Below are 13,903 nucleotides of genomic sequence, written 5' to 3' on the forward strand. Positions count from 1 at the left end.
GTCCCTGAATAAGCTAATGTGACAACTGAACTACAGTGGACATGAATTATTCATGAACAAAAATGCATAACAAACAAAGGGGGACAAAGTGTCTATGAGTGCGCTCTCAGAAGCACCCTCATTAACTGAAAGAGGATACAGTGGCATGGGGATGACGGCATTTAACAGGTACCTCTATTGATTAGTAGTGACCTATTGTAACATATAACCCCACCAACAGCTGCTTCTTAGCAGTGGGATCTATTGGAATCCAGTATAGGCTTTGAAAATGGTTACTTGTTTTGCAAGGCGAGTTAAATACCTTCAAAACAACAAACACTGGACATGACTCCAATTTGTGGTCTCTAGCTCCTCCCAGTGGTAGAATGTGGAAATGAATGTTATAACTGCAAACAATCCACCACCACTTAGTAGTAAAATAGCCCTCCAACACATGACCGCCTTACTACGTTTTTTTCCTTTGCAGCTTGTCTGCAGGTAGAGGTGGGCGGGGCCATCTAACCTGATGTCATGCACCTGGGCAGAATGGGCTCATTCTCTCTCTCTCTCTCTCTCTCTCTCTCACCAACATTATCATATACATTTTGGTTTGCTTGCTTCTACTCATCGTTTTGCCTTCACAAGGCACATACATTCAACACTGCAACCGCTGACTTACAGACTCAGATTCACTTGTTGCTATTATCACTGTTTCAAATATAAAATATTGTTTAAATCAGTACTTTAAATGACTTTGTGGTCTCCCTCTTTGTCTAGCTCACTGAAGCTGGGCTGTGACACCTGATAAATACAGTTTGTATAGCACATTTTACCAAATGAGTACAAGGTGCTTTACCAAGGGGAGGGGATTTTTTTTTATTTTTTTTTTACTTAAGAGTGATAATCCAATTTTAAAAATGACTGCAGAGTTGAATTAACAAATCAAAGATTTTTTTTAATGGTCCAAGTGTCTTATACACTGGCAATTTATAAACCTTGTTCACAAAGGTTTTGACACTGCTGAGACTCAGACTACATCTGCTGGAAATGTCAAACTTAGAATTTCTGACCTTTTTTCAAACTTGTACTGCACACCACAATAGCTAACCAATGTTATTCTGGAAAGTGCCAGGACATGTAGTGTTGAGATTTATTAACAGTATCACACATATCAAACTCTTATTCCTTCAGACCAGGAATTTCACAGCCTGCGTTTCCAGTTTTAGTAGAATATGTCTTAGTGGTATATTTACCTTGTAGGAAGGCAAAAAGCAGAGCACACCCTTGGACACGACCTGGCAGACATGGAGAATCAGCGCACCCACCTCGTCCTGGAAGGCATACGTTTCAGTATGTTGGAAGGTGGCACAGAGTTTTCTGCCTTGGGGTCCTGAACCAACAGTGCCCACCCAAACCTGAAGAGAGGGCATTAGAAAGTTCATATCACCAATATACTTCATAGGATAAATATATCTGGGCATTATCACGTTGGCCCAAAAATGTGTGATCCAAAGGTCCAAACGCAAATATTTCCTAGTATCATTATGGGCCTTTTGAAAAACCTTTTGTTTCATTCTCATGTGCACTGGCAGAGTAGTGGGGACTCTGAATCATAAGTCAAAGTTGATATTGTCTTGATTCTTATTTCCACTCGAGTCCAACAACAACCGTTATGATTTGTGATCTAGAGAATCTAGAGCTGTCCAATGAATCGAATGTTTCATCGTGATCACGATTTTGGCTCCTAACGATCACAAAAACGATAACTTTGCACATTACGTTTTGCAAGTTAACTCTTATTTTGTCGTGTTCTAAATCAGAAAAAAAGCACCAGCAGGAAAAATATTAAAAGGGAAATTTCACAGTTGAAGGTGTTTTCACTGTTGATTTGTTTAACTTCATCATTTCAATTTTGACCAAAATAATCGTGATTATGATTTTTTTTCCATAATCGAGCAGCCCTAATCTGCAACATATTTAATGTCATCAACCCCTGAATATCCATAGCTCATAGTTCTCAGGCCTGCAGATGAGTATTATTGCAAATAAAATAAAATAAAATAAATTATATGGTTAGAGTGTGACATCTGCTGGACAAAGGTGGCACTGTGACAGATGTGGAGCAAATACAAGGTTAAAGTTTTCGATTGTTTGATACACCTTTAGCGGTCATGTCAGACATCTACCTGCTGATACAGACACAGCGATTAACCTTTTGAAGACCTGGACCTCATGTTGACCGAGACTGACGGAGATAATCATACGTCTCCTTCTGAGATGTAGCTTTTAGGAAGCTTAGGGATTTCAATAAGTCCTGAGGTCACTGGAGGGATGTTTTAAATTCAAGTCATAAATCAGAGTGATATTAGCGAATCAGACATCGAGGAATCAAGCAGCTAAATTTCCCCTTTTACAGTAATACACTTTGTCAGACGAGCCAAAATGTGCACGTGGCGTTGTTCCCAGAGGCTCAGTGATATAGGTTAACCTACTGACCTGGGACTTGTTGATAACATGGTTGGCCTCCAGCTGGATGGAGAATTTCACCCCAAGTTCAGAAGAGAACGAGCCCATGGGTGACAGGGTTCCTGATGTCAGCACAATGCTGTGCACCGACTTACTCAAACTAGAGAAAGCCTGAAAGATACAGACACAATAAACCTCCAAGGGGTGTTTCAGCTGTAATGTATGCCATAAACATATCAAAACTTATAATATCACGGGTGGAACGGTGGAAATGTTACCAGCACTTAGCAGGTAACCTTAATTTTATACCCTTTAAAGCAGGGGTGTCAAAATCATTTTCACTAAGGGCCACACTAGAAAGAGAGAATCACACCGAGGGCCAGACATGTAGAGTTTATTGACGTGCTTTTGTTACTGCATGTCACTTTTTTTTTTTTTTTTTTACATTTTGCTAGCTTTTTTCTTCATTTTTGATCCGACTTTTTTGTGGCTTTCTCAGACATTTGTCACCTTTTTGTAAATTTGTAGCTTTTTCCGACATTTTTGTGCACTTTTTGTCACATTTTTGTTGACATGAAGCCCTACAAAAGTCATCAAAAGAGTTCCTTAGCCATCGTAGAATATAGCAAATCAAGCAAAACAATGATTCATTTATTTTAACAACAACCTGTTTCTCAGTCTGAATATGAAAACTCTCTCTCTGCTTCTGGGGGAATATCGGAGTCTCAGAGTTGGCAAATCTGCCATATGTCTGCTTTGAATGTCACGTAATTGCAGTTTAAAAAACACTTTCCTGTGTTTCCTAGGAGGGCCAAAATTTATTGTGAACCCAAATTGATATACGAGCCAGATCTAAATCTGCCACGGGCCGGATTTGGCCTGCGGGCCTTGAGTTTGACACATGTGCTTTAAAGTAATTTAAGTCATAAATATATTTGGTAACACTTTACTTGAAGGTATCTACATAAGAGTGACATGACAGTGTCATGAACACATGACACTGTCATGACACATGAACCCTAACCCTAACTGGTCATGACAAAAACCGAATGACACTTACCGGCAGAAGCGTTATGACTTGTTTATAATGTTTTTGACACGGTTATGACAGTGTCATGTCACTCTTATGTAGATACCTTCAAGTAAAGTGTAACCATATATTTTTATAGACTTCAGTAACGGCCTACATGGCAAGGTGTGCCATCTCTAACCTCTCACCACGGCGGGGTTAAGGCACCAGAAGCTGAGTGTCAGGACTTCTGTCTTGACTCGGACGCTCTGGCGTTGTCTGTAGCGTGGCCGAACGATAAAGCCCTGGGCGTCAGCGGCATCAGGTGGGACCTGGTTTGTCCAAGCATAGCTTTTCTGCAGAGCTACCCGGTAGTCCTCAGCAAACCTACAGATACACAGAGAACCGAGCCATCGTTCAATCCTATACCCTTTACAGTGGTTCATCTGAGACACTGGCATGACTTAGGATTTTGGTCAGACTTCTTTGGTTTGTCTCTGACCTGCAGTTGTCCTCAGTGGAGTAGATAAAGCCAAGCACCATGAAGAGGTTTTTGAGGACAGTGGAGGTAGCTGAGCTGATGGTTGGGATCTGAACCATATCCTCTCTACCATTGACCAAACCGACACGCTCCTCTTTCTCCAATACTGCTGCCAAGTTTTGCTGTCGCAAAGTAAGACAGTGGAAGACATGTTAGAAGAAAAAACAAAAACAGTGCTGTCAATAATCAGAGAACATCTTCAACCAAATAAGAACACGCAGCTATATTTAAATATTCCTCTTTTCATTTATTACCATAAATAAATGAGAGCACATGGAACCATTTCAAAATTAACCAGCCATCTTTTTTCTGCATTAAATGCTGTAAAATGAAGTTATCATACCAATATACCAAAACTATAAGCCAGAGTGCTGTCCCATTACACAGTGGGCCCTTACACCCTCCTGCACTGGTAAATGTGGTAAACCTCAAAAGTCTACAAGAAGAGCAAAGGTATTTGGTGTACCTTAAGGATGCTGAAGGTGTCAGCAGTGATGCCCAGGTTATGAAAGATGCCCAGTATATCCTTCCCATTCCAGACTTTACAGGCACTCTCATATCCCCGTTCAGACATCAGGCTTTGGCTCTCCTGGATCCAGCTACACCATGGACAAAGATACATCCACAGTTAATATGTACTAAGAATATGAGAACTACAGATGAGCAAAAATGAAGTCGATGAATCACTAACTTGATCAGACTATAGCAGAAGTTCCTTAGTGTCTCGTGTTTGGAGCGTCTGATGTTGCTGCTGACCATGCCATCAAGCTCGTCCCTGGACATCAGCAGACTGTTGTGGTCTAAAGTGTAGCTGGCACTCTCCCTCGCACAGTCCTCAATGTTGTGGGCCTCGTCCAGCACAACGATCTGGCCTGCCAGATCGATCTCCATCTGGTGAAAATTGGTAAATTGAAAGCAAGAGAGTAAGTAGAGAGTATCCCTTAACTCTTCAAATGATCTGGTCCTTTGTTATGAACTAAACTTATCTTGTTGCTCCTTTCCCTGATTGTTCTATAATTTCTTCACCCTCTCGTCCAAACTCTACTTACACTCTCTCTGATCATTGGGTCCAGCAGGTAGTTGTATGGGCAGAAGATGATCAAGGCGTCCTGCATAAGTTCACGGGCAGCATAGTAGGAGCATGACCGGAGCCGTTTGCCCAGTGCGACAATGTCCTCAATGTCCCAGGCATCATGGAGTCCGTGGACCCGCTGTAGAGTGCACTGGTCCCGCATCCTCTGGACACCATGGTAGTAGTGGCATGACTTGCCCTGCAATATACAAATTATTCACTCAAAGTCAGCAGCATTCAATGGATCATGGAACATGTAGTCTGACACACATACAGTCCTTTTTCAATGCAGGAACTTAACGAAACATAACATGTAGCAATTGTCACAGGTACATACATTCACTGATCTGCATGCACTTTGGGGACGAATGGACCAGATTTCTTTTAAAGATGTAATTTTTTTGTCATAGCTAGAGATATAGAGAGGGAGATGACATGCAGCTAAGGCTGGAAACAAACCTGGGCCGCTGCAGTAAGGACTCAGCCATACATGATGAACACGCTCTACCAGGTGAGCTAAGAGTGCTAAGTCACTGGCAGAAATAGAGATATAACACACAGCTAAACAGTGCCACCAACTGGCCCAAGAAGTGTCCTGGATTCAGTATAAACCTAAAGACCATTGACAATATCAGCGCCACTGCTTTCAATGAGGCCTGTCCCACAAGCGCTTACTTCACTCACCCACAAAACAAACCAGATAACAATTGAAATTAATCCATTTTTAATTGATGATCTAACTATAAATCGAGGAATCTCTGTATGTGTACGTTTGCGTGTCCGTTGTCTTATATTAATATCTTGAGAACAGTTCATCCGATCTACCTTACACTTGTCTTCCGCAGTACCCAATGAACTTGGCGTTTGGAATTTGGAGCAGTTTGGACAGCGTTGGATACTGAATATTAATAAACTCTGAATATTGGTCTTTTCTTCTTAAAAAAAATTACTAAATTAATCGTTGACCGATCTAGTTGCAGATACTGTCAATTGACTAATCGAATCATTGTTGCAGCTCTAACTGTACTTTCAATTCAATGTCTTTCAACCCTCCCAAGAATAATATAATGGGAAAACACTGAAACCTTTACATTTTTGGCATTCAAATTGTATGAAAACATGTTTAACTATCAACTAATAGCAGCTTGAATGTTTAATATGTTATCTTCCTTTTTATGTGGCACAACTAATTTAGTTTAAAATGTGCAACATTAGAAATTCTTAAATTTGTGAGATAACCGCACCGTTTAATTTCTTTTCTTCTCTTCTTGTCTCCAATATAACCAGAGGTGACACAGCATTTCAGAGGCTCCCTGTGATCAGGTGTTCCAGCTATTGAAGTGGATTACACGTCCTGACACTCATACAGTGAACGTAGAAGAAAGTGTAAAGAAGCAGCATCTCATGTACCAAGCCCCAATTACACTGTCAACAGAGGTGTCTGCTTCAGATATCCCACCCTGTTCTTTATGATTTAACAGCTTGAGGTGACACTGTCAAACACAAACACTGTGGACTCCGTAACCTCCAGACACAATAATTATCTCTGGATGAAATGATTTAATTCTCACAAGGATGCAATATTCTTAATGTGCAATTTCTCAATGCAGTTTTTTTATAACTTCATTAATCTATTATATATATACCTTATTATTTTATTTTAAACTAGTGGCACCTTACAGTAGTAGCACTCTGAATTTTGTTTTTAATAATAAAATGACAATAAAGGCTGTGGACACTTTGCTGGCACTAAACCCTGTCTGCTCAGTGAAAGGGGAGTTGGAGGGATTAACAGCCATGCAGCCCCATTTAGGGAAGTCGGTACAGCTAACAGCACAGTTAAAAGAGAGGGCAGGTGTTTTGATTGAAGACGCCATTAGCTGAACGACGTGTGTTTCTGTGTATGAATCACTGTGTGTCTATACAGCGTGGTAACCTAACGCTGACTGGACTAGACCCTGAGGTGATAAAGACAGAGCATCAGTAACACCCACTCCAGTGAGGGGTTTGACTGGGCCAGCTATTTCATATGACAAAGTGAGACAATTGCCATGGAAGGCAAACACCTCCAATGACAGCGTAATTGCCCTCATTGCAGTAGGAGCCTCACTTTTAGGACAGTATGGGGGTTTAAGTGTCTAATGTCTCTTAAAAAAAAAAAAAAATATCACTCAATGGTTCTTGACATTTTAGTGTGTCAAAAAGAGCCGGCTGGACCAATTGTGGATATTGTAGCAGCTCAGATAATTGCTGCTCTGAGGCTACATTGTCGAAGGACTTTTGTCTGGTAGCGGTAGTTACCTGTGGGTTTGTGTTACAGGGAGACTGAAAAACTCTGCAGCAAAGGTCTATTCACAGTACATGATGGTTTGGGGGTCAAGTGAGTATTATGTATGAGAGGGAGAGAAATCAAAACAAGTCCTAATACAGTTTTAGGTCTGTTTTATGTTGTCATTCACTAGCTAATGTAACCAGTGGATGACCGTTTCATTCCATGGAGAAAGTGTGTGTCATGAGGTGTTAGATTTCCCAGCTGCAAGGGGTTCAATCATGGTTCAAAAGAGTCCAATGCAGGTCCAGAGCAGGTTTTTGTGAGGCAAGATGATGCCAACAAATAGGGGGGGTTGAACTGGCCTAAGTCACGGACTATAGCAAACATACAGGTTGTTAATTAGTTCTGGTCGGATGTTCGCAATGTTCACCTTTACCTTAGAGATCTCTTTGCAAGACAAATTTTAACAATTGAAGTCTACATAAAGGAAGTGAACCGTATGTATTCAAGTTGACCCCAGCTGCTATTCTCTGTGAGGGATCAAAGAGGTGGAGTAAAATAGGTTTAATGGAGTGATACTTAATATAGGCCTGCGGGCCAGATTGCCAGGTGGCCCGCAGACCATTTTCTAATTCACAATAAAAACAAATTGATTGATTTTTTTTTTGTACTTTGAATGTATATAATGTGCCAAAGTGCTTAAAACAAGCTATTAATTCTTTCCATTTGTTATGTTTATGTTAATGGTTCATGTTTATGAATCAATCCAACATTTGATTGCATGATGGAAGAGGTTCCAGCCATGTTTAATGTAGAAACTTTTTCAAATGTGACCAAAGCATTTACAACTAAAATGCAATTGCAGCTATTAAATGTAACATATCTGCTTTATCTGTCATACAGGCCTAGTGTCAATCCTTGTGCCAACCAATTTAATTAAGTTAAATAAGTTAAGCTAATAAATCACTTAATTTAAAATCACAGCTCCAAAACTTGATAAAAAGGGATGGAAAAAGTAATTGGCCAAATGCCACCAACTCCTCTTCAGGAGCTCTTCGAGGAGGCGGTGAGGAAACAGGGTCTCAAAATCACCATCGACCCAAATCACGTCCTGTATAGTGAGTTTGAGCTGATGCCTTCAGGCAGAAGGTACAGGTTACCAAACGGCAAGCTTAACAGGTACAAATTCTCATTTGTGCCGCTTTCAATCAAATTAATGAATAATGAAAGATGTGTGTGTGTATTGGCTGCAGTGATGCATGTGTGACTAATGCTACTAAATAAGACTTGTGGTACTTAACATTATGGTTATAGGATGTGCAATGATAGGGTACTGGTGCAATATTTAATATGTTAAATTTGACATGGTATTATGCAATTGCGCATTGTGCAATACAGAAATTATTGACCACTGCATTGAGTTAACGGGAAATGTGCAATCATTATCAAAATGAAGTGCAATACGAGGGGGAGGATGTGTTGTGGGTTCTCTTCTGTGATTGTGAGGAAAGGTAGGGGGGTATTGTGTGTGGTTATTAGATGTTCAATGAAGCATTGGATGAGATAATGTATGATTATGTTCTGTGTAGGTTAACTGTATGTTTATTGTGTGTGTTTATGCGCGATGTGTCACCATTTGTTTCTCTTTAATGCCCAAGACAAATTTCTCCTATAGGAGACAATGAAGGCTTATCTTATCTTACCTTAAAATAAAGAATGTCGAAGAAAGATGAGTTATGGGCCTTGCATGTTTATTTATTGTATCTGATAAATATTAATGTTAACTGCTTCCTGGCCTCCTGTTATTTTTGCAAAAGTGGTCCCCGGGAAAGCAAGTCGAGTATCCCTAGTATGAATGTATGCGTGTACGTGAGTGTTCATGCTCACATCTTTGGCATCCAGCAGATCCTTGCAGCGTTCATTGCGGTTGGAGTGAGGTGCCACCGCTGAGTTGACACAGGTGTGACCTCTACTCGATAAGATGGTCATGGGCACACCGGAGTAAACGGTGCGCTTAAGCTCGTGGGTAATCTGAGTTATCTGTTTATGTGTGCGAGTGCCAAAGAAGATCTTTGGAATCTTCTTTTTGCCATCTTTGTCTTTCTCCTTCACACCGTCTTTGGTTGAAGCACATGGGCACCGGGAGCAGGGTTCAGGGGACTGGATAGAGAAAAAGAAATAAATACTGAGAGGTAGTTCGCAGCTAGATTTCAACATGTCAGTACTGCAGGAGTCACACATCTTGTCAGGTTAATTCCACAATACCAGGAATTGTCATTTCTGTGTTGATAAAACAGTCCTTTACAGTTGTGCCAAATCTGTAAATTCCATCCCTCCCAAATTCCTTGTTAAATAATGTAAAGACAAATGTAATGCTTTTTTTTTTTGGAGTAAACGGTAATTGGAAACGGGGTCTTAGATGTTGCACAGAGAAGAGATGGATCAGAACCACGTTTGTTTGGAATATGGATTAACAGTTAAAAATGTAAATAAATCTGAGGTGACACTCCTCAACAAATGCATTTAAATTGGAGAATAAAAGTAAGGCTGCATAATATATTGGTTGTTTTTTTTTATCGTCATTGCGATATCAACTTAGCAAGCAATAAACACATCGTGAAAGGCTGTGACATGAGTGAAAGACCCTCAGATACGGTTTGTGTTAGTTGAAAGAAAATATCAGTAGAAAACACTTTAAAATCAAACTTTTTTAAAGTGGGGCCTTTTATATTCAATTCAATGTTTAATTTGTTCAATAAAAAAATTATTTCCTTTCATTTGTTTTAAATTCAACAAGCAATTTGCAGAACTGAGTCCACTTGAATATTGGTTTATTTAAGTAATATTGTTATTGCGATATTCAACGTATATTTTCCTCATATTGTGAAACCGTAAATGGACGTTTAATGAAATTAAAGTATAAATAAACTAGGAACATTGGTGATGAAGACCCAGTGTATTATGATACAAAAAGCTCCAGACTCATCACTATTGTCCACTGCCTGAATAGGCTCTGTGATAGAATGTGTTGTACTGTATACTCTGCAGAATTGTAGTATACTCTAAAGAATCTGCATCCATACATAAGGTGTCCTGTCACGCTGTACTAGATGACCTTTTTGAGTCTGAAAGATGATAGGCCACCATTGTGGCGGCTGACAAAATCTAGCAGCTTTATAATTGGCCATTCAGTGACGTGGCAAATTCTCCAACCCCCACAGGTGAAGTGTAGCCGGCAACGCTTATGAAACTGATCCTGCTTATGTGTTGAGCTCTTTTAAGTGGTGTACTCTTTGACTATTCAGTGGCTCATGTACACCATCCAATCACAGACTACTCAAATCCAGTATTGTAACCGTAATATAATTTTCTAGTCTAAAATATATCATTATCAATATTATCAGTAGTAGCAGTAACTTATCTATATATTTACACGTATCCAGCACTAATATAAAAAGGTGATTTACAAAAAAGTAAATATAGTAACACATAAGGGTTAATATATTTCCATTTTCATATTAATGTGTGTCCGGTTTGAATTTTGAAAAAAAGTGACATTTTTACATTCTTATTCTCACTTTTTTTTTTTTACTACCATTTTATTTGTTAAATAGGCTTAGGCAAACATGCTTTAGTGTAAACAACAGTAATCAATGCCTTCTTGCAGAAAGAAACCATACTTTGAATGCGCAGAGACATAAAACACACAAAATTCTGTTTAAACTGATCCTCTCCTTTTAAAATTGTAGGTGCATGTAAATTCTGTGAAAATACTTACAGGAAACTAATATATTAACAGGGTAGCAGCAAGATCTTGCTGAATGCTATATACATCTTAAAAAGCAATATTAAAATCAAATGTTAAGTTGTATGTCTGTATTAGCTCAAGTTAAGTGTAATGTCTCGTTTGTGTTCTAGTATGTATAGTGTATGTACAGAGATTTGTGGTGTAGAATGTAAGCTTTGTCCTGTCTTTTATGTATTTTGAAACTTTTTTGCCACCAGTCTTGGCCAGGACTCCCTGGGAGAAGAGTTACTGTAACTCAATGGGACTTTTCCTCGTTAAATAAAAGGTTGAATGAAAGTTAGAGTCCATTCTGCATCCTTCTGGCAACCAGTGGATAGATGATTCACATACATCACAACAGGGTTTCTGCAGGTTTCACCAAGTCAAATTTAAGACTTTTTAAGACCTTTTTAAGACCATTATGAATTATAATTTAAGACCTTTATCACAACATCAACCAAGCCCTAAATTCAGTTTTAATCATGCCAAGTCTCGCTAAACTTGCCCTTCCCCATAGCTGAAGAATAAAATCAGTTTTATGTTTGTGGTACAATCCAAAAGACTCGCACCAGGAAAGCTGATTGGCTGCAATATAAGTTGCATGTTGGTTTCATTTGTAGTCGTAATACAGCAAAATTATATTTGGACTATTGAAAGAAAAGAAAAAAAAAAACTTCAAAACCACGGAATATATATATAAATAATAATAATAAAAATAAAAAAAGAGCACTAGAGGTAGTGTTCCATGGACATAGGAAAATTAAGACCGGTTTAAAATGATTTAAGACATAGAACACAAAACTGAATTTTTTAAGGCCTAAAATATTGATTTTGAAATTTTAGACTTTTAAGACCCTGCGGAAAACCTGAACAAGGATATTCATTTGGTAACGGTTTATATTAAAATATAAATGACTGTGAATCACTTGAAGGACTGAGAATGATCTTGAGTGTGATCTATAAGTAGAGGGACTAAATGAGTTGGGATGAAATTATTAGCTTTTTCAAGGAGCAGCAGACAAAAGTGAGGCTGACGGCTTTATCTTTCCCTGGCTGCTTAGTTAGGAGTCCAAAGATCGAAATAGGAGGGTTTCACATCTGAGGTTATTCGAATATCTAAAATTGAATAATCAAAGACTTAACAACAGCAAGGGAGCTCTTGAAATGTGTGAAGTGTATGTGAAGTTTGGGCCGCCTGGTTTTAAAAAGGGAGATTTATCAAGTGATCATATGAGTAACAATGTACTAACACATATGTACAAAGAAGTTTGTAGAGGAGAAAAGGACAGAGACTGCAATTGATGACTGAGGAGAAGCCACAGCCATCAAGCTGTGGAAAACGCGATGCTGTATGATTACACAACAGACTGTCATTAACAGTGACGATGTGTGTAAACAAGTTCTCACTGAGCTCAAGAGAAGAAGAACCATGGATAAAAAACAGCTCCTTCCTTGGGACACCTTGAACTTGTGAACTTTAACACCTTATGAAAGACTCTAGATGCACTTTATAAAACACTCTATGCACTTTATAAAATATTCCATGCACTTTACAAAAGACTATATGCACTTTATGAGACTCTCCATACTCTGGACACACTTTAAGCTTAATTTGTTTTACTAGTTACATTTTTGTAATTGTTGTATTGTTTATATTGATTGTTGTTTGTTTAATGTATGTTTAAATGTAGCCTATAATTTGTAATTTGTAAAACCTTAAATAAAGCTCTAAAAAAAAAAAAAAGAAGCCACAGGCACGAGCTAAAAGATTAGAAATTGCTTGTTGTCACTGAATCTTTTACTATGCATAATGCTGATTTGAATGAGAATCTACAGTCTCCCAATTTGTGTCATCTTAAATAAACTGTGCTTAAAGCTATAATATGTGGCATATCCACATTTAAATGTCTTAAAAAAAAAGACTATACTTATGTTATATATTTTGTTAAGTTGTGTATTACAATATCCTAAATGTTTCCAACAAGAATCAAACTATGAGACATCTGTAATTTTTAAAAAGCTAATGTTATAAGGCACCCAAAGCCAGATCCATACAACGTAGTTGCAGCTAGCTGGCTAATCATCAAAAAGTCTGTCTTTTGTTATTGTTATTTAAGTTAAACTCATAAGTAATTCCAAAATATTCAAATGAAATGAATTATGGGAGCCCTACTTTAGACGAAATAAAAAAAAAATATATAAATAAAAGTGTCCCCTTTCTTCAGTTTTTACCATATTTTTGTTAATATTGAATAAGCATAACTCACAAGTTTGGCAAACAAATTTATCCCTAAATCCTCAACAAATTACCTGAATGATTCCAAGTAAAAATTAATGGTATGTGTTGTCACGCATTGCAACTTATGATGCGGCTCAGAAGGTAGCACTTCTGATGACAGATGAGTAGCTTGAGTTACCCGGTGGCTCAGATTTTCCAAGCATGTTTGCCCATCAAATATTACAATGTGTGATGGAGTGTAGGCCAAAGACAGCCCTTAGAGAGCCGTCTTTCAGAGTTAAGAGGGATAACGAGCCCTGAGCCCATGTGAAAAATAAACAGAGGTGCTGCAGGGCCCCAACACCAGTTCAAGTTACCTCTCTCCTCTGGAACAGTTACGCTCCGCAGCCTGGGCCCTGGGCCCGATCACCTTACCTGCTACTGCCACATTAAATAGAGCCATCCAAATATCCTGCCCCAAGATGGCCAATAATTACTTATTCATTGGCAAGTGGGGGGGGGGGGGTTGGGGCAGTGTAGAAGGGCTTGCTGATGAATA

The 13,903-nt window shown here is 38.8% G+C and overlaps 1 protein-coding gene across 1 annotated transcript in view; it reads right to left on the bottom strand.

Moving 5' to 3' along the window:
• brip1 (BRCA1 interacting protein C-terminal helicase 1) overlaps window positions 1-13,903 on the bottom strand; it is a 94,465-nt gene that overhangs the window by 70,724 nt on the left and 9,838 nt on the right. The window contains exons 7-14 of the mRNA XM_039821859.1: window positions 9,227-9,499; window positions 5,045-5,266; window positions 4,687-4,886; window positions 4,462-4,594; window positions 3,957-4,117; window positions 3,664-3,841; window positions 2,476-2,616; window positions 1,233-1,394 (exon numbers count right to left, since the gene is read on the bottom strand). Of these exons, the coding sequence (XP_039677793.1) occupies window positions 1,233-1,394; window positions 2,476-2,616; window positions 3,664-3,841; window positions 3,957-4,117; window positions 4,462-4,594; window positions 4,687-4,886; window positions 5,045-5,266; window positions 9,227-9,499 (1,470 nt within the window). The remainder of the gene's footprint in view (window positions 1-1,232; window positions 1,395-2,475; window positions 2,617-3,663; window positions 3,842-3,956; window positions 4,118-4,461; window positions 4,595-4,686; window positions 4,887-5,044; window positions 5,267-9,226; window positions 9,500-13,903) is intronic.

This window comes from Perca fluviatilis, chromosome 2 (genome assembly GCF_010015445.1).
Source record: "Perca fluviatilis chromosome 2, GENO_Pfluv_1.0, whole genome shotgun sequence".
Taxonomy (NCBI): Eukaryota; Metazoa; Chordata; class Actinopteri; order Perciformes; family Percidae; genus Perca; species Perca fluviatilis.